Source organism: Akebia trifoliata, chromosome 13 (assembly GCF_017979445.1).
Source record: "Akebia trifoliata isolate Shusen 1 chromosome 13, ASM1797944v1, whole genome shotgun sequence".
NCBI lineage: Eukaryota > Viridiplantae > Streptophyta > Magnoliopsida > Ranunculales > Lardizabalaceae > Akebia > Akebia trifoliata.
Window position 1 is genome coordinate 24460592 of NC_141387.1, and position 19941 is coordinate 24480532.

General features: G+C 31.1%; 1 protein-coding gene across 2 annotated transcripts; it reads right to left on the bottom strand.

Moving 5' to 3' along the window:
• Positions 1–6640: 6640 nt before the first annotated feature.
• LOC147388104 (transcription factor JUNGBRUNNEN 1-like) lies at positions 6641–9098 on the bottom strand. Of its 2 annotated transcripts, none has more exons than XM_086421947.1 (3): positions 8814–9098; positions 7647–7948; positions 6641–7172 (listed from the first exon to the last, which is right to left on the bottom strand). In XM_086421947.1, exons 1-3 carry the CDS (start codon positions 9004–9006, stop codon positions 6771–6773), a joined length of 897 nt encoding a protein of 298 aa, XP_086278073.1. In that variant the 5' UTR covers positions 9007–9098; the 3' UTR covers positions 6641–6770. The 2 variants fall into 2 exon arrangements, with proteins under 2 accessions (XP_086278073.1, XP_086278071.1); XM_086421945.1 differs by having other exon boundaries at positions 7647–7951; positions 8814–9094.
• Positions 9099–19941: the final 10843 nt, after the last annotated feature.

Genomic DNA, 19941 nt, shown 5'->3' on the forward strand with positions numbered 1-19941 from the left:
CTACTAGGCAGTGCTACGAATGCTAACTTAAGTATGGTACCACTTAACTGGCTTGAACACATGTATGGTCTGGATAATCGCGCAATTATTTCCCTCTATAATAATAATAATAATAATAATAATAACAATAATATTTGATTGCAGGGAAAAATAAGGCTAGCAATCCTTTTCCATTGTTTGATCACATCAAGAAAAATTTCAAGAAAAATTATTTTGAAATCATGATTAGCAATTCGATACCTCAAGACACTTTTAGATTTGGCCTATTTGATGGATGTCTCCTTCATCCAAAGTGTTGTAACCCAAGTAAGAATTGGCACAAGTAGAGCCATGGAATCAAGGTTTCAATGACTCCCATGATGACATGTGGATGACTCCAAGAACGACAAGCAAGGGATCATATGGACCACCCAATCCAACCTTATATTCTTGGATTTTTTTTTTTCTTTTATTATTTTCTAAAGCAAATTTTAGAAAAGATGGGTGATGGTAATGGTCACGATGGGGGATTCATATCCTTTGGAAAAGCTACAAAATAGAGTTCTTTTGTGCAAGTTGTAAACTATTGTATGTTAAAGAACATAGCGAAGGACAAAATAACAGGGTGTTCGACAATGCAATTTATGTAGTGTACATATTACATAGCTACATCTTTACTGTTAAGATGAGACAAGGGTGACTGTTTTATATTACAAATTCACAATAATTATTAATTTTAAATTACACATATAATTACAGTAAATTACACTTTGATGCCCAAACTCACTCAGTGTAATTCTTCCAATAGTTGTCCAACAACTAAAAAAATTTATTTTATTAGAAAGATCCAAATCTTTTGCTTAAACAAAATTACTCTTGTACCATTAATCTGTCCTCCAAAATTTGATTGTGAAATCAAACACGAAAGGCAATGTTCCGTAATTGTAAACAAGCAATATAACTTCCCACTTAAATAAATCAATTTAGAAATAAACTAATCATAAGAGATGGGTAAAATTATTAATTTCAGCATTAACACATTAACCACTTCATAGAATGTAATGCCCCCAACCATTTATGTTTCAATAATAAGACAAAGGTATTCTTCTTCCAATAAAGCAAACCAGACAAAGAGTGAGAGACCTTACGTAAGTGGAGTTGTCTAGCTTTCTTGGTCAGGAAGATTTAAGGAATTGTGTAGAGATTTTCTTTACGTATAGGTTTCTAATTGCGTTTTATTTCTTTCTTTCTTTTTTTATATTACGTGTGGGGACAAATCATTTTCATTCCCTTGCTGCATCAAACACCATAAAATCACAATTTTCCATTGTAAAGTCTTTTCATTGAGTTTTCCTCGCAATCAAACATGCCCTAAAGTATTAAATGATTTTGAAATCAATTACATTAAGGTTATGTTTGTTGATTGGACTTGGAAATAAGTGATTTTTTACATTAATTTTATTATACAATCGTCTTGTTATGTATTTCATAATCTAATTTACTCAAAATCTATCTTTTAAAAGAAGGTACTGTTTAGTTTAAAAACTTGTTGAGAATCAATTTTTAAATCAGATTTTATTAAGAATTCGTTCGATATAGCATATGCTAGAAATTAACTTTTATACTATGAATTTAAGGACAAATTCAACCTCCATGAATTATCAGATTTTGATCGGATATGATCGACGTTGGTTGACCTTGTGCATAATTTAATAAATATGATCAAACCTTGACTAAAGGCTTTGAAAATGGATGGTCTTTAAACTCTTAAATTTAAATGAACCGATTTAATATCTTGTTGAGAAGGAAAACCTTCATTTTATTAAAACCACTACAAAGACCTAAAAGGTAATAAATAAAAAAAATGCCATAAAGTCCCTAAAGTCAAGATCATGAGTTCATTAATTTTTTTTTCCAAGTTCATCAAAACCAACCACTTATGCACGGCCACAGTGTTGAAGTGTAGATGATGTTTGCTTAAGGGATATTTATAAGGAAAATGCTGAAATGATAAAAAGTATTTACTGCAATTCTCACAAATCTGACGGGGGATGTATACATTAATCATAAATCATAGTAAATGATTTTTACTCATATACGAGTAAATGATTTTTCTTCACGATACGAATAAAAACCATCTACCGTTATGTATGCATGTCCACGTCAGAATTGTAAGGATTACGGTAAATCCATGGCCTCATTTTCTAAGCCAGCTGTCTTGTACGGAAGCAATTCATTTATGAATATTTTCAACTGAAAGGCAGTAAATGCTTCTTGAACATAAGGTCACGTAGTTTTCAATTGAATTAAATAGTGTCCACAATGTTGCACTGCTTCAACTATTACATATAGTAAATACAAGTACATTATGCCAATATTATTTAATTCTTTTTGTTGAAACATGGGTTGCTCCCAAGGATTGCACCAATCCCTCTAAACAATGCTGTAGACACATTTATTCTCATTTATGATTTTCTTACTTATATTGATTTTCTTATAAATTTTTGTAAACGATCAATGTATAAGATCATAAATACTTACCTTGAAGATAATTTGTCAAAGTTAAATCTTATTGAAGATCAAGCACTAAGGAAATTTCAAGAAGAGTGAAAAAGACATTCGAGTTCAAAAAGAATGAAAATCAAGACCAAGTTCAACACTCGTAAAAAATGGACTGAAGAAATTCAAGTTAATGTGTGAATGTCCTTTGTCAGTCGACCGACTCATGTTCGGTTGATCAAACCCATGGTTAAGTCTCTCTCTTCATTACTTTCTCGGGCGACCGAACATTGTCGCCCAACTGTTCGGTCAACAAAACTCGAACTTGACAACTTAATTTTCTATTCACTTGGACGACCAAGGCTATTCGGTTGATCGAACCCAAAAGTCTCATAGTTCTTGAGTTTGGTCACTCAATCGATCCAGCCTAGTTCAATCGACTGAGCTATTAGTAGCGATTATACAAATTTTTCATATTTTGTTCCAAACAACCATTTCTTTTGAGATTTTTCTGATATTTCAGTTTCGTCAAGATTGTTGACTCTCAGAACTTTTCATCAAGTAAAAAAAAAAAAAAAATCTATAGATCTAAGAGATAAAGTTCGTAGTTTTTCACATCTTCTTTCTTCTTCTCTAATCTTTATTTTGGTAATAATCAGAGTTAGAAAAAGAGATAAAGTTACTCTATGGAATATTCTCTATTAAGATTTCTACTTGAGAAATCTTAAGGACGGCTTGGTGAAAGTCCCTAGCATACTTTTTGGGCGGTGTGCTCATTTTTATGTGTAAGCAGTTGTAATCCGAAAGTGTTGAATAAAAAGCAACAGCTCAAGATTTTGAGCTTTCCGAGAGTGGAGTAAAGACCAAGGTCATCGAAGTACTATAAATTTGTGCCTCTTGTGTGGTTCAAATATTTCTATACTCTACTACTGAATGTTGTTTGTGCAAATCTGTTTGTCTATTATTGTTGTTGCTTAATTAAAATTTTAAAAGAAATTTGATTTCTCAGAATACCTAGTCAAACCACCCTCCCTCCCTCCCTCCCTCTAGGTATTATTATTAGTAATTTCAAATACAACAAACTCAATTTCAAGCACTATGAAATCACATATGCCTAAACATATTTCTCTTCAATAATAAGAAAATCACTTCTTCTCGAGACGTCATGCATAGGCAGAGGGTGGAATTGCATGGAGGCTAGGGACCCCCCCCCCCAAACTAAAAAAAAGAAAAAAAAAACTAAAATATTTGATATCATATATAGAGCCTAAAAAAATAGCAGCAGATTTATAGGCCTATTTTCTGTTTTTCTTTTTTTTTTAATTGATGTAGGAATAAATAAATAAAAATGATCTCTTGACCCTTCACCCTTTCTTTCGATTGCTTTCGTGAGAATGATTAGGGTTTGGTGGTATTGCATATTAATATCAGTCACTTTGTTTTTATTCTCTTAACTTAAAAATAAAAATAAAAATAGTGGGTATGTTTCTTCTTATTTTCTCGATCCATTTTCAAGATTTGATTCATTATAACATTATTTCATGATTAGTAAATTTAGGTTATACTAAATTAAACCCATCAAGAGTTAACGGGGGTAGCAAGACTGACTAGATTTGCTCCTCAGGTCATACCATCGAATATTTATATGTTCTTCTACCAAAAAGGTTATTATTTGCCTGTTGTACACGTGTCGGACGGGATGGAATGTGTGACCCGCCAAAGCAAAAAAAAAAAAAAAAAGGGTTATACTAAATTAAAAATGAAAGTAAGAATAAAAAAGTAAATTCTATAAGGCTATTCGAAATTAGGATATTTTATTTCTTTCTTTGATCAATTATACCGTTGATTTTTTGAGTAAGAAACTCGGTGAAAATTTTGAAACTTTGTCATTTTGTTTCTTTTCATTATTCATTTTCATCTCTGTTTCTTTTATTCTTCAAGGATATAATGAGGAAACAAGTTAAAAACTAGGTCAGACTAATTTTGGAACAACTGCAGATACAAGAACTGTTAGCATATCACAAGTAATGACGAATAGAACAGGAAGCCTAGTTTCCCATCCCTTCCACTAGGCCAAAATATTAAATTCATCATTATCATCTTCACCTATTTTTTATTGGTCTGGATATCATTTCAGCTAATTATAGATGAACCACTACTTTCTATCTAACAATTTAAACGTCTCTTGAGTATTCTCCATTCTCCATCGCGTGGATGGGATGAGTTGAAGGCAGCCTCACCATTTGATCCTACATAGCGTACCTATTTTAATAAAGTGTTCTTCAAAAGCATATTGTCAATGTCGATTTGATTTCATGAGTTCATTACCAATATTATTATCAATATCATAAAGGCATTCATCTTAATTAAAATCTAGGTTTAATATAAAAAAAATTAGAGGAATTATTTCAATATTTTTAAATTTAATTTTCATTGCATGACAAATACTATAATATTCTGATGTGATCTTCTGTATTCTAGAGAAACTAGATTAATATTTAATATTAAATGACATAATACTTGCGCTGAAGTTGCATAATAAATATTAGAAAAATAAATTTTTGCATTAAAATGTGACTTTAAAAAAAAAACTCTAATTAGTTTTGTTGAATTCCAATCTTCATTCAAAAGTTCTCAAATACATTTTCTTCGAAGGTGTTGATTAATTAAATGCTGGAAAAAAAAGAATCCATATCCAATATTAAATGCTTAGAATTCCATCAATGTCTAAGATTCATGGATATTTTCTACATTTATACCGGTGGCTTTGCACACCCCATGAAATTTTTATAGCTGCCTTGACCCTTGAGAACTATAAATATAAATTAAAACTTCTCTATTTCATTTTATAAACACTTTAATTATTTCTAAGTCATCTTATGCAATTAACTTAAGCATATGATATCTACAACACAAGTGAAACTATTTTTCATTACAATTAAGAGGTATTAATTAAAACATATTAATTAAATAAAACATCATTTGTAAAAACATTGTCTAAAGTTATTGAAAAAATATTATTTTCTATACTCAAATTCTAAGTTGCCTACAGATAGTAATCTCATCCTTAACTACCCGTCTATGAGGGGGAACTCAAGAAAAAAAAAACATAAATTATTTCTTATAAATTTTTTTGAATTTTATAAAATGGGTAATTAAAAAAATGTCTTAGACTAATATTTTTAGAAATGAACGAATTATTTATCCATTCCTGAAAATCGAGATTCTCCACAATCCTTTCATATATTTGGTTATGTTATTTCTAATTTTGGTAGATGAAATGTTTGAAATTGGGAACAGTTTGAATTAAGCATTTATTCTTCAAAATCAGCACTCTCAACAATAGAGAACAATTGTTTTGTTTTAATTATATTCTTTCAATTTCTCACTTATCCTTAGTTTAGCTACAACTAAGATTCCTTAATTTAAAGACAAAAAATTTCCGTTATTGGGGTAGCCCTACCCTACGAATGAGACTATTCTAACGGTCACATCACTACCCCCTCAGAAAGTCCAACAGGCAATTGGTTGAGTCGATGGTCAAATGAACCCTAGAGGGTGGCCCCAAGAAATTCATTGCTTCGTGGGGTTTCGAATACTTAACGTACCCTTCCTGAGGAGCATATCAAGGCCTGGATTGCCACTATTGGGGTTAAAGGACGATTTGCTTATTTGAGTTTTTCCAAGATCTATATTTCTTTTTTATATCAAAACATTTAATATATCTATTAAGATTGCTAGTGCCACTTGAAGATGTACCACTAAGTAATTGGAAAAAAAAATGACAACCTGTTTTAGTCATTGTTGAATTTTTAGGATCAGAAAATTCCTCTATAACAAATTGGGCCCACACTTATATGGTCAGTCTACATTTTTCCCACTTAATGCTATTGGGTTCATTTAAGTCTGGGGATCCCACTGTTTCGTATGGTAACATCCCGACAGACAATCCAGATAAAGAAATAATTATTATCATTATAATTATCTAAAATAATGTTCTCAGTAGGATCCTTTGTTTCAAAATTAAGAATAATTTTGAGTTTTATATGATTTATTAATTTTTTTTTAAAAACTTTAACAGCAAAAAATAAGGGTTTTTACGCCATAGCGTGGAGGGGGGGAAGGAGAGATTCCAATAGCAAAATTCAAAAGACACCCTGTGGAGTTCCATTCCAAAACTAAAATCATTATGAGCATAACTCAGTGAATATGTCTATACTTCCCTCCATCTTATTGTGTATATATCTAATCATAATATACTCACAAAGTTAAATAAAGTCGACATTTCATTTCTATCTCCAACCATACAGAAACGTTGGATCAGTCGCGACCTCCACTATCGGTCGGAGCTCATCCCAATTTCCATCTTGGAAGAAGTCATTGTCATTAGTGTCTGGAAAGCTGGAGTACAGTGATGCAAATGGTGTTTGATGAGTTATAGTGCTCAAACAACCCGAAAACGAATGCTGGTTCCTTTCATCGATGTAACTAATAACGGGTTTCTTCTCTTTCTGTTGAACAACTGATGATACTCCAAAAGACTTGTAGTTCTCTCTATTAACAGACTCAAAGCTGGAAGTTTGAGAACCTGAATCATTATTTTTTTTGTTGATGGTGATGGTTTCTTTCCATTCTGGGACATACTTCCTATAGGTCACATTTCGCTTGAAAATTCGACAAAGTGTCCAAATTTCCTGCAAAATCATATAGGTAAACCCATAAATTCTTGAAAGTAGTATGTTTCTAATAAAGTATCACATATCATACAATATAATAAGGTGTTTATTGACACATTAATTTGATCAGATAAAACTATTGTTTTCTATATAAATTAATCATACCCTAATTCTTGTAATCATAATCAAAAAAATTTCAATAAATTCTAAACAGTCATAATCTAATATAAAGGATAAAAATAAAAATAAAAGATTGATTGACAGAGATTGTGGGTCATACCCCCTACAATTACAAATTTTGTAATTTATCAGTGCAAAGATGAATGATCTCCGAAATATGGACTTCAAACTAAAATAGACAATTTTGAAAGATAAACTGCCTAAAAACTGAAATTATCGCTTGAAAAAATGTCAAAAAATCACTCAATAGATGAGTAAGTTAAATAAGCACTTGTGAGATTCGAAAATGTGTAATAAAAGAATTGATCTTACAGCTTCTTGAGTAGCATTCTTGGAGTTGGGGAGGTTGGTGTTTTTATTCCCTCCTGCAGGAAGGCGAAATTCATGCATCATCCAATCGGTTTTAGTGCCTTTTCCCGCACTTCCTCGGTAGTAAACTAATGATTTCTTGAGGCCGATGCAATCATTGGTATCTCCGATAGAATATATCTGCTTATCGATGCCTGTCGCTTTCCAAAATCCAGAACCTGTGACCCTATTAGGTCTTATGCTGTTCCTATATTTTCTCTCTCTAATGCAAAAGAAGTACCATTCCATGTCTCCCACAGTGCTAACTTCTTAATTTCCAACAAAATGAGAGGGGAAAAAAAAAGATTAAAGTCAATGAATTTTTCATATTTGCATTAATTAAGAAGCAAAACAAATGAAAATTTCATTAAAATTTTTTAACATTAGAAGCAAAATAGAAATTCAAGATTACTGTTAGAAGCAAAACAGAAATTAAATTGAATTTGAAAGGATCCAACTGATACTAATGAATCCAACTATTACTATTCCTATTCCTATTAGTATCACTGCTATTTGTTTTCCTTGTTATTTTGTATATTTCTCCAAAGAGTGTCGAAAGACACTTATGAGAATCAACAAGATCCATCAAGAAATACCAACAAGCTTTCTCCTTCCCCGGCCCCATGTGATTATAAATTATCGATGGCTTTTTTTCCTTCTGATTTTAAAATTTTTATCGCTCATGTTCCATAACAAGATTGATCATGACACTAGAGAATTAACGACATCGATCATGAAATATTGATAAGCTTTCTCCTTCTCACTAGAGAATTATCGACATCGATCATATTGGTGTTCCTAAAGTTTTATTGGCCATGTTCCATAAAAAGATGGGTCATGAAATATCTATGGATCATCTTTCCTCCTTTTGTTTTTAAATTATCATCAGAATTATTGATTGATGAACATGAATTATTGATTGATTAGCTTTCTTCTTTGGGTATTTAAATTTTCATTGGACATATTCCTTGAATGATCAAGGCCTACATAGTCTACATAGTAGGAAATAAAATGATAAATTCCAAATCCTTTGTGTAAAATAAAATGGAATTTATAATTAATTAAAACTCTATAACAAGAAAGGAAAAAAAAAAAAAACTAGTTCACAATATAATTAAATTAAAAACTTACTTGGAAGATCCCATGGATCATATTTATAGATGTCAATCTGTTTGATAAGTTCAATACTTAGAGGTCTCTTCTCTACCTTACGTCGGAGATAAAATCCAACGAGCTCTTGATCAGTCGGATGGAATCGAAACCCTGGAAGCAGAGTTTCATCATCCTTGTTCCTATCTAATGCACTCATCTTATCTTCTTCCATTTCTCTCTTCTCTATTGTGTTATTTCCTTTCTCTTCCTCTTCCTCTTCCTCTCGAAATCATTGAGACTGTTTAGAAGAACCTTCTTCTTATATAATGTGAAGACAGTCTTGAGGCTTGTGGCTTGGTCAAAGTCATGAAGTTTGATTTATTGGCTATGGAGGGCAGAAGGGTCTAAAAAGGATTTTTTTTTTTCTCATTTATTATCTTTTGAAGATGTTGTGACCAAAAAAGGTAAATAGGGTGATTAAGATATATTTATGTACATCTTCTTGTTTTAGTGAATATTCGAGATACCCACTATGTTTTCAAACTAATGAAAGATCCCTTGACCTTGGTGTTTTTTAATAGACTAATGAAAATGACCTAAATAACCCTCTCTTCAACTGCTAGCTAAAAAAACTCTTGATTTTTCTTCCCAAAACCAGTAACCTCTAACATAAAAATCTTTGCCCTCTTCGACAACCTTAAGATTTTATCTACATCAACTTTCTAAGTCTTAAAGATAGCTAGGATTTCTAGAAATAAAAGAATATGAAATTTTTGGTAAAAATATCAAGAATTTTCTTTAAGGGATTAAGGAAGGGTTGAAAAGGATGGATTGATGACAATGTTGAATATGATTTAGGTGAAATTATGGGAATGGATATAACTTTTGGTGAAATTACATAGTATTTTAAAATATTTACGCGCCTGAGAAAATTTAGAGTCGCAATATTCTAACTCAGAAATTTCCACTCGATCCGAAGGAAAAGGATATGTATCCCAAAGAAAAAGATCTATGATTTTGTGCACTTCCCACGTCAGTTGAGTATAAACCGAGTAAAAATTTTCGAGTCCAATTATCATCAGTCATAAGGGTTAGCTCAATATTCACCAAAGTCACCCAAGAAAATAAAGATTTTCTTGTGCTGTGTAGGAATTCTAGAAATTAATGATAGTGACGACAATTGAAACAAATGTGACGTGTCATTTTAAAAAATAAGTTTTGGTTTTACATAAGAAGGATCAAAGTCTCTGAAATGTTTTTGACTAAAATTGGTGAACTTAGACTTTGAATAGGTAGATATTTTCAAAGAAGAATTGTTTCTTGTCTTTGAAAAGAGACAAGTTAATAATGGCCCACCTCTATCAATTGACCAGGCCACAATATGGGAGTTATAGTCCCTGAGGCCTCGTTTGGTAATGGTGTGTCCAATTGACTCTTTCAATTGCAAATTAACCCTTAAGAAACAGTTTCTTTGAATGTTTTGCTAATTATATTAGAGAGTTGCTATTGGCACTGCCAGCTTTTACTTCTTACATCCCAATTATAAATAATAATAAACTAAATGAATAATTGAGAATAAGTAAAAGTTATGGTGCAATAAAAGCTCACTCATTTATTTATTTTTATTAAAATACTATGTTTTTTGGGTTTAGGGTTTTATATATGAACCTAATAATAATTGTAAACAATTGTTGAAATTATTTAAATGAGTGTTAAAATATTTTGTAATGTTGAGATTATATAATTTGAGTCAAACCTTTGTAATGTTTGAAGAGTATGTTTTAATCTTTAATTGGGGTGTGAGAAATAATTTGAGAAATTGGGATGTAATAAGTAAAAGTTGAAGTGCCAAAGTAACTCTCTTATATTAAAATTTTTAATCTTTTTATTTGTTAATTTAATATTTAAAAATTATTTTACAGGTTAATTTAATTGTTAGATTAAAAAAAAAAAAAAAAATGAATCATAAAAAAAATCCATGACTTCAAATTTTATCAGAATCTTTCAAATGTTGGAAGTGAGAAATTGATCCAAACAAGTTTTCGTTCATATTCAATTTCAACTTCTACTCTTTGTAGGAAGAAAAAGTCAAGTCATTATCTTTTTAGAGAATTTTTGTTAGTAGTTAAAAAAAAAAAAAAAATGAAGATATTATCATTTGAAAACTCATTACTCTAAATTTATCAGATCCCGTGAATGTTGAAAATGAGGGATTGATATGTAAAAATTCTTACTTAATTTCTTTTCAAAAAAAAATTCTGGTAAAATACAAAAAGTCAAAATCATTATAAAATTGTAATTGCAAACCCTAAAACATATTTTTGGGCCAAAAAGAGCAATAAACAACTCTTAAAAGCATTAATGAACACTACGGAAATTTTGTGGGATTGCAATCAAATCACTCTTTAATTAGTTGGAAGATTAAGAAGCTAACCATATGTCAAAATCATTGTCGTGGTCCGTTATCACTTGTCATGGTCCCAATGTCCAAAATGATGATGGTGCATTGGCATAGACTTCAACACATTAGTTTGACTCTCTCAAGGGATACGAGTAGGACTAAATATGGATTGTAAGAGATGACATTACTATTTCTCTCTTTCCTTCAATATTTAAGTAAGACATCTATTTATCATACTTTTAATAATCAGTTTTGGAATGAGATCGGTAACTATATATAATCTGGTTTGACTCATCCGAGTCAGATCAGATCAGAGTAATCCAACCCGCCTCTTGTGTGTATAATATATTACATAAAAATTGATATTTGTTGTTGTAATTTGGATTAGTTGATACGAGAATAACAAAATATTATTTTAAATCAATAGAGATTCACTTGCCACACCAACTTTTACTAATGCCACTCATATTCATATGTAAATCAGCAAAGAATTAGCACACACTTGGAGTGGCACTAGTAAAAGTTGATGAGCAATAGAATCTCTCTGAATTAATCATACGGTGAATCTCCAAATCATGCACTGAATGTGCCAAAATTCTGGTATCGGTACACTTGTTCATTTTAATTCCAAAAACATGCATGCAGTACATTATTCACTTTTTAATATCTATAAATTCGTAAGTTCATCTCTTTTAAATGTATGCATAAAAGTGATCAGTGTACCACGTGCATGTCATAAATAAAATGAATAATATACCAAAACTGTAATTAATTAAAACAAAAGTTGTGCATGTTTTGATAAATATCTCTTAATCATAAGGGTTAGATTCTCTTGACTCAAGAAACAACACATCATCCTGGCTGTATAAATACAAATCCAATGGAAATTGTACTTGAGAAAAATGTAATTAGGATATGTATTATTTGGGATACATATAAAGCTTCAACCGCTTGATGTTGTGCTTACACTATCAACATTGCATTGTTTCTTGAGTCAATGGAATATATGATATCGTGGGATTTCTCCACAGCCTTTTAGGATAGGATTAGTCCCCACAGTCACATGACTTAATCCCATGAAAGTTTCCCAACGTCCAATAATACATGAAGAAAGGGTAAATTCGACAGATCTTGACATCAAATTTACCATTTTTTCACATAGTGGAATAGGATAAGTCAGGAGACCATTAGTTTCGGTCACACTAACAGAGAGAGTATACCTTTATTGCTAGTTTTGCAATTGAACCAATCCCTAGGGGTCAAACCAATCGCTTCCGCTATAATAAAAATAAAAATAAAATAAAATAAAAACTGGCCTAAATAAACTTATAATTGAATTTATGGTCTGATGTATTAAGATGATTCAGCCATACATTTTAACTTCGACGGGCAAAACCCAAATCCACTAAGTTGAACCCAGCCTGGGGTCATGTCTGGGCATAGTTAGTTTAGGTTCGGCCTGGTGTATGGGCAATAAAAAAATGCCCGACTTAAATCAAGTTGGACGTGGTTATAGGTATCAGCCAACATTTGTCCGAACCCGAACTTAATATGATTATAATTAAAAAATAATTTTTATCTTAGTTTTTTTCACACTTATAATTCATATTTCAATATGTATGCTTTTGTTTGTCTCTATGTATATATATATATGAAAGCTAATGTATGATTATTTTTATTAGTTAAATAATTGCTTTGTTATTAATGCTTTGTTTTAAGTGTAATTCTATATTTTCATACAAATATTACAGCTTTAAATATTTTTTCTTTTCATGAAAATTACGATTATTAATAATGATTATTTTAGTTAATCTTATGATTTTTCTTCTATCTTTAAATTTTCTTATAATTTTATGTATATAAACTTTTGAAACATATGTTTAGGAAAAATAATTGTAATTGTTAAGTTCTTTTACAGGCCACGTATCTTTATAAAAACTTTTACCAATACTAGATTACCTAGTATTAAAGAGGAATGAATTAACCTGACCAACCCGACTTGAATTAACCTGACCAACCCGACTTGATTACAGTTCGAGTTGAGCATTTCATGCCCCGAGTTCAGGTTGAGCAGCCAAGATCGATGTTTGTTAAGTTTGGTTTGTGCATGGATTGATCCCCTACCTACCCAAGTTGCAACCATACATACCTCTCAAATGAAAATTTCAAATATCTGAATGTTTACAAACTGATTGCATCCAAATTGATTTTCTTTAATCTCTCTCTCCTTCATTCTTCTTCTTCCTTGAATTTAGAAACGTTTCTATGAGGGTTTTAAGCTTTGATTACTTATTTTTCTTACCCTAACAGTTCCAATCAAGTCGAGGCCATTCACATAAGAAAATTATGTTCGATAGATACTTACCAAATCAGTTTTGTCATGTTCAGAAAGTACCTATTGAATTTTTTCAGTAATAGTTGATACCACCTATCAAATTTGCTAAAACAAGTTCAGTATGAACGTATCAAACAAATTCTGTGAAAAATCTCCTAGCTCTTCGAGTCAAAATGATTTTTTTGAAATTTTAATAGTGGTTCTACTATCTAAAGGTAAAAAAAAGTAAAATAAATAAAAATCCTAAAACCTAATCTCCGTTGATTCAACTTCTCAAAAAATTTAGAAGGAGATGAATATAAAGAAGAAGAAGTGGATTTTATATATTTTTTTTTTCGGTAGGTGATGATGTGTGCAATAAGTAATAATGAAAGGGTAAAATGGTAATTTGTCTCTTCTTTTTTCATAAAAGTCACTTAAGTGGGTGCAATTGGCCTTTTTGATGTGTGCAAATAGAGTGAGTCATTAAAAAAATGACTAAAATCAACACTTTCATGACTGTTGCATGAGAGTCAAGAAGCCTTATTCTTTATAATTGAAATATTCTTTGTAGGGAAAGAGAAACCCCTTTCTCTTTCTTAATTGCATATTTGTGTAAACTAAACAAAATTTCTATAGAGAATGGAGAATAATTTGTGATCATTTTGTTTGTTTCTTTCTTTCTTTTTCATGGTTTTACCGATTCTTCGTATCACTGTTGGGACATTATTGATTTTAAGATTGTCAAAATAACAGCAGAACAAAACGACATGAAATAATATAAGGGATTTTTTGACTTTACATCCCTGGATACTGAAGCATCTGATATTAGAGGATGAGTCGTTGGGTTGACCTTGACCATGACCCAAAAATGAGAGGGATCATATTACATACACCTGGGAGTTGCATAGAAACTTTGGCCCAGTGACAAGTGTATAATAACCAACCAATATCACATGGAAACATATAAAGTAAGATTTTCATGAAGCTTCAAAATAGACATGTGTTGTCATTTGGGAATGCGTAGCAAGCATATAGACATGATATATAGTCATGAATCGTGTAAAAATCATGTAAAAGAAACAAGTGGAGGATAAACAAATTAAAATATCTAAAAATTCTTTTAAAATTTTTATTGTCTTAATTGTTGGAATGCAATAATAAGATCTACGGAGTTGAAGATCTATAATTGGCATACATTCCTCGTCAAGAAAAAATTAAGGAAATTAAGAATGGACAAGATTTAAATTTGTAAACCATTATGATCTTTGTAGTGTAGATCTAATAAGGGTTAAGATATAACATTAAATTAAGATTAGTCGATCTATAGATGCATAGGACCTGTCGTAAAGGATGGGGGAGAGATCCTCTATAGCGTTTTTTTTCATCTACACTTCTTCTGCAGTCGAGTGAGTGTTATATTAAATATATAAAAAATTACACCTCAGAAATCAAGGATTCATAGACCATATCAGATTAATAAAAATTAAAAATTAAAAGATTTTAATCTTAGTCATGTACTTTGAAAATAGATGGCTACTAATCTCCCAAATTTAAACAAATTGATTTTACCATCTTGTCAACGTGGCACTCTCTCAGCCGTCGAAAAGCATGAATGGAGAGTAAAGTAACTACCAAACTTTTTTAAGTCTAGAGGGTCATCTCTATCTCTCTCCAAGTCAAAATGGATGATCTATGGATGATTTTAGCCAATATAGACTTAGTGGTCCAAAGCAGTTTTGAGTGAAAATCAATAATTGTGGCCCATCAAGACTTAGTGTTCCAAAGCAGTTATTAGTCAACCCTTCAAGAAGATGAAGGAAGGAAAATAATTAAAAAAAAATAAGAGAAGAAAAAGTCCAAGTCATTGAAAGTGTATTTGTTCCATAGAGATGAAAACCTCACCTTCATCTCCTTACCAAAAAAGCAAAACATAAAATTCCAAAGTCATCATCATTAAATATGTATATAGAAATAGTCAGTCTTAGAACCTTCTATAACTTCGTACACACTGTACACAAACGCAACCATACCTGAAGAATTAATATCCTATACTTCAGGGTCCAGATTACTAATAAACTCCTGTTATACTTCGTAAAATGACTTTAAAACCCTTACCTTCAACCTCTAGGCAAAAAAAAAAAAAAACCCCTCATTTTTTATTTTTTTTGTCGATTTTTCTTTTAAAAATCAGTTATCCACAATCTCTTTCAATGATAAATATTTTACCATCAAAGTTCAAGGCAAGGTAGGATTTTTGGAGAAAATTATAAGTACCTAAATATCAGTCGTAGGAAATATAATAATAAAATAGGTAACATTATATAATAGTAAAATTAAATTTTTAATTCAGATATTTGAATTAGGAATTGTCATTGATTTGAATTGGGATGAATTTAGGATCAAATCAAGATTGATTGACTTTAGGGATTTTATCTATAGAAACCCTTGTTTTGTGATTTGGAAATAAAGGAGAAATATCAATTAAATCCTTTTGGATTTAAGAGATTGACTATCTCGAATTAGTGCTGGATCTCCGATCAGTCTCAAATCCTCATCTTCTTCACTTTTTATGTTTGTTTTGATGATTTGATTAACAAATTACAATCTAGGGTTGTAACAAAAATGATGAAATTTTTGGTAAATGTTTTTAGAGGTTTCTACAATGGATTAAAAAACTAGGTTAAAAATGATGGATTGAAGATAAGACTGAATAGATTAAAAATAATTTAATATTAAGATAAAAGAATATGAAGATGACTGTCATGGGAAGAAAAATCAAGGTTTTGTCATGTCCCATGCATGCCTAGGGGTATTTTGGACATTGCCTAAACAAAATATTATGAGTAGAATTCAAGGATCAGCAACCACAGATTCATCCTTTGAAGATCTCTTTTGATTGCTACTTTTCCTTTTAGGAAGGCCAGTTAGAATTTCCTTTTAAGTAGGATTTGTAGATTTAATTTCAATCTTCCCAATCTATTAAAATTTTGAATGGTTTAAAGTTAGGAGGAGAAGAGAGAAAACATTGAAATAGAATTCTCAGTTTATACGTCAACAATGTTTGAAAAGTTGTCAATTTCAATGTTAGTTCAACATTTTCCTAATAGAAATTCAGTTTTTGTGTCACACTTAAGTAATTTTCTCCCTAAAAAAAAGGAAAAGCGTCTTTAAATTAAATTGTGCTTTTCTTTTTTTGGAATAAAACAGATTTCCTATCAAGAGTTAAGGCTATTTTGAGAATATGGATGCAAGATCAAACTTAATAGATTGAAAATAATTTATCATAAAAATTGAAAACCTTGAAGTTGACTGACTTTGGAAAAAAAAAAGTCAAGGATATTTTTTGCTAGAGGTTGAAGATAAGGGCATTTGAGTTATTATTTATGGGTTGGGATTCGGTGACTCATGAAGAATGTTGAGTCATGAGAAAACACATGATCCCAACCGTTTAGATACAAAATCCAACAGTTGAGATTTATTAGTATTTTTAAAAGATTGAGGTGAAGAGGGCATATCATCAATTTGAAAACACAAGGGAATCTCTAATTTTGATCAAAACATGGAGGGGGAACCCAAAATCACCCACACACACACACACACACACACACACACTCACAAAACTCATTGAAAACAAGAATGTATGTCCAAATTACAAAAAATAAATAAATAAATAAAATAAAATAAAATAAAACTCATTGGTTCCACCTTCGCATGTCAAGTCAACTCAAAAAACACTAAGTCTGATTAGAAACTCAAGCTAACCATACTAGCTCTATATTCAACATTGAAAACTCTTAACTTCATCAATTAGTTCACATATGAGGTTTTAAGATTGGATTAGGTTTCAATGACTCATCAAAAATACAAATAATCTCAACCGTTTAAACACAAAACCAACTATTGGGAATTAATCTCAAGATACGTAACTTTGAGATGCCTATTGTTATTGGGAGTATAAATCTCAATTTCATGTTTACATAGATCATTTGTTTTCTCACAAGTCATTTTACAATGGGGGCATTTTCCCCCACAAGAATTTTCAAAGTCTATGAATTAGTGAGCTATTGCGATAGATTTTAGCAATGGATAAAAAAATCTGCAACTATTGCACTCACAAAAAATAAAAATTCACTCTTAGTTGTGTTGGAAATATTCTGTGTTCTTGAAATAAATATTTCAAATCCAAATAATAGATTGTAGAAAGTGAAGATTGAAAAGAACTTATTAGTTTTGATGTAATTGAGGCACAGAAAAGCCATTGTCCTTAAAACTAATTTGTTCTCGTTTAGGATGATATCCACAATGCAAAAGGCTCTGGCAGTTGGTTTCCAAGATTCAACAGTCATGTTCTTGCTAGTCATGTACTTGAAAGTAGTAGGCCTACAACGATCTAGATCAGTCTAGTATAAGTAGTGAGATTTAAAGTGAATCGTATAAAGGAGGAAAAGATAGATCAAAAATTTATTTTCCAATCTATCTTTTTCTCCTTTAACGGTACAAAGAAGTCTAACGGTACAAAGAAATTCTAGCACACACTTCTTTAACATAGTAGAAAGTCTAACGGTACAAAGAAGTCCAACAACTTAATGGATTAAAAAGAGGCGTTTGGACCTTGACCCGTTTTTGAATGTTGGAGGATCCAAACAGTCAACAAACATTAATTCTAATGGTTAGTTAGATCAACGAGTTGAGATGGAAGGAAGCAATGGATCATATAGTAAAATAAACCAATCAAATTTTAGCAAAAGGTAGTCTTTCACCCACACCCACATGAGGCTTAAATCAAAGATTTATACCCCCCTACAATTTGTAGCATGCACTCACACACACTCAGGTTCTTTAGCAGGTTGGCCCTAAACACAATATGCTGCAGTCCTACTGTGCTTTGAGCCCTCATATGTGCACGAAGCTCACTCTCTTTCTCACTCATATCCAAGCAAGAGAAAGAGTGGGATCATTTATTAATTGAATATCATTCTTTTATTTATCTAATGTGGAACTAAAGATGTAAAAAGTTGTCTTTACAACTTTCACAAACAAGAAAGCTAAGAGAATCTTTGACTCTCAATTTATACAAAAAAGGAAAAAAGTTCATTTAACTTATGTTTTAACAATTAAGGAAATCTTTACACTTTACAAATAGCACTCAAGAGGTCTTGAGTTCAAATCTTGCACTTAACAAAATACATGAATAATACTATGAATTTTACAACAATCTCCCACAGATTTATAGTTAAAAGAACAGGAAATGTTGCTTGTACATGAAAGCGCCCTCGATCCGCGGGGTGCGCGGATCCGCTTTTGACCCTTGAGGTTTGGGAGTCGCCACCTAGTTATTATGGTCTAGGAACCGATCAATGACTCTAAATAGATAAAGGACTAATCTAAAACAGAAAAAATTGAATTCGGGGATCATGTTACGGGGTTGGAAGGTGTTAGGCACTAACCCCGCCCGGCTAAAGCCGGTCTCTACTAACTTCCCAAATAAGTTACATTGCTAAAAACCTAGATAAAAATAAATAATAAAAAAAAAGTTATACATTTTCGATAGCAAAGATTTTGTTCCCTCAGATCCGGTAAAAATAGCTCCTTGTACCGTACTCTCTTGCTTCGTTCTGTCTCCGGATTTGATTTCCGATCTCCGAGGCAAGGTATCTCTTCTTTCTTGGATCTGAATTCTTCAAGTTTGTTATGGATTTTGGGATGTTTTTGGAAGACTTTTAGGTATTCTTTAGACTAAAATCAAAGGAGGGATGTTAGGTAAGGAGTTGGGGCTCCAAAACTAGGGTTTATGGGAGGCTAGGGAGGCTTCTAGACCTATTTCTCTTAGGGTTTATGATTTGATACGAAAATAGGGTGTGAGCACCTCTATTTATAGATTTTTTTTAGGGGTTGATTTGGATAGAATTAGTATTTAATTAGAGTTCTTTTAGTTAGAGTTGTGTTTTAGTTAGACTTGTTTTAGGTAGAATTGTGTTTTAATTAGAATTGTTTTAGGTAGAATTGTTTTTAAGTTAGAACTCTATTAGATTGAGTTATTATTTAATTAGAACTTTATTACGACTTTTGGTCTTATTTGATTGACTTTTAATGTTTTGACTTTAGTCTTAATTGATTGACTTTTAATATCTTGACTTCAGTCTTGCTTAATTGACTTTAATTTTGACTTCAGTCTTGCTTGATTGACTTTAATACCTTGACTTTAGTCTTTCTTGATTGACTTTAAATTTTTGGAGAAGCCTCCTCCATTATTTCTTTAATTCTTTGGACTCCCAAATGGAGGGGTCCTTAAAGAAATATCTCACGAACCCTCAACAATTTTACTTGAAAGTCCGATTGATTGATTTTTTTAATTCAAAATTTTAAATTAATTTCATTAATGTTTCACTTTAATTATTTAATATTTTATTTATTAATTTCGAATTTTTTAATTATGAAAATTATGAAAT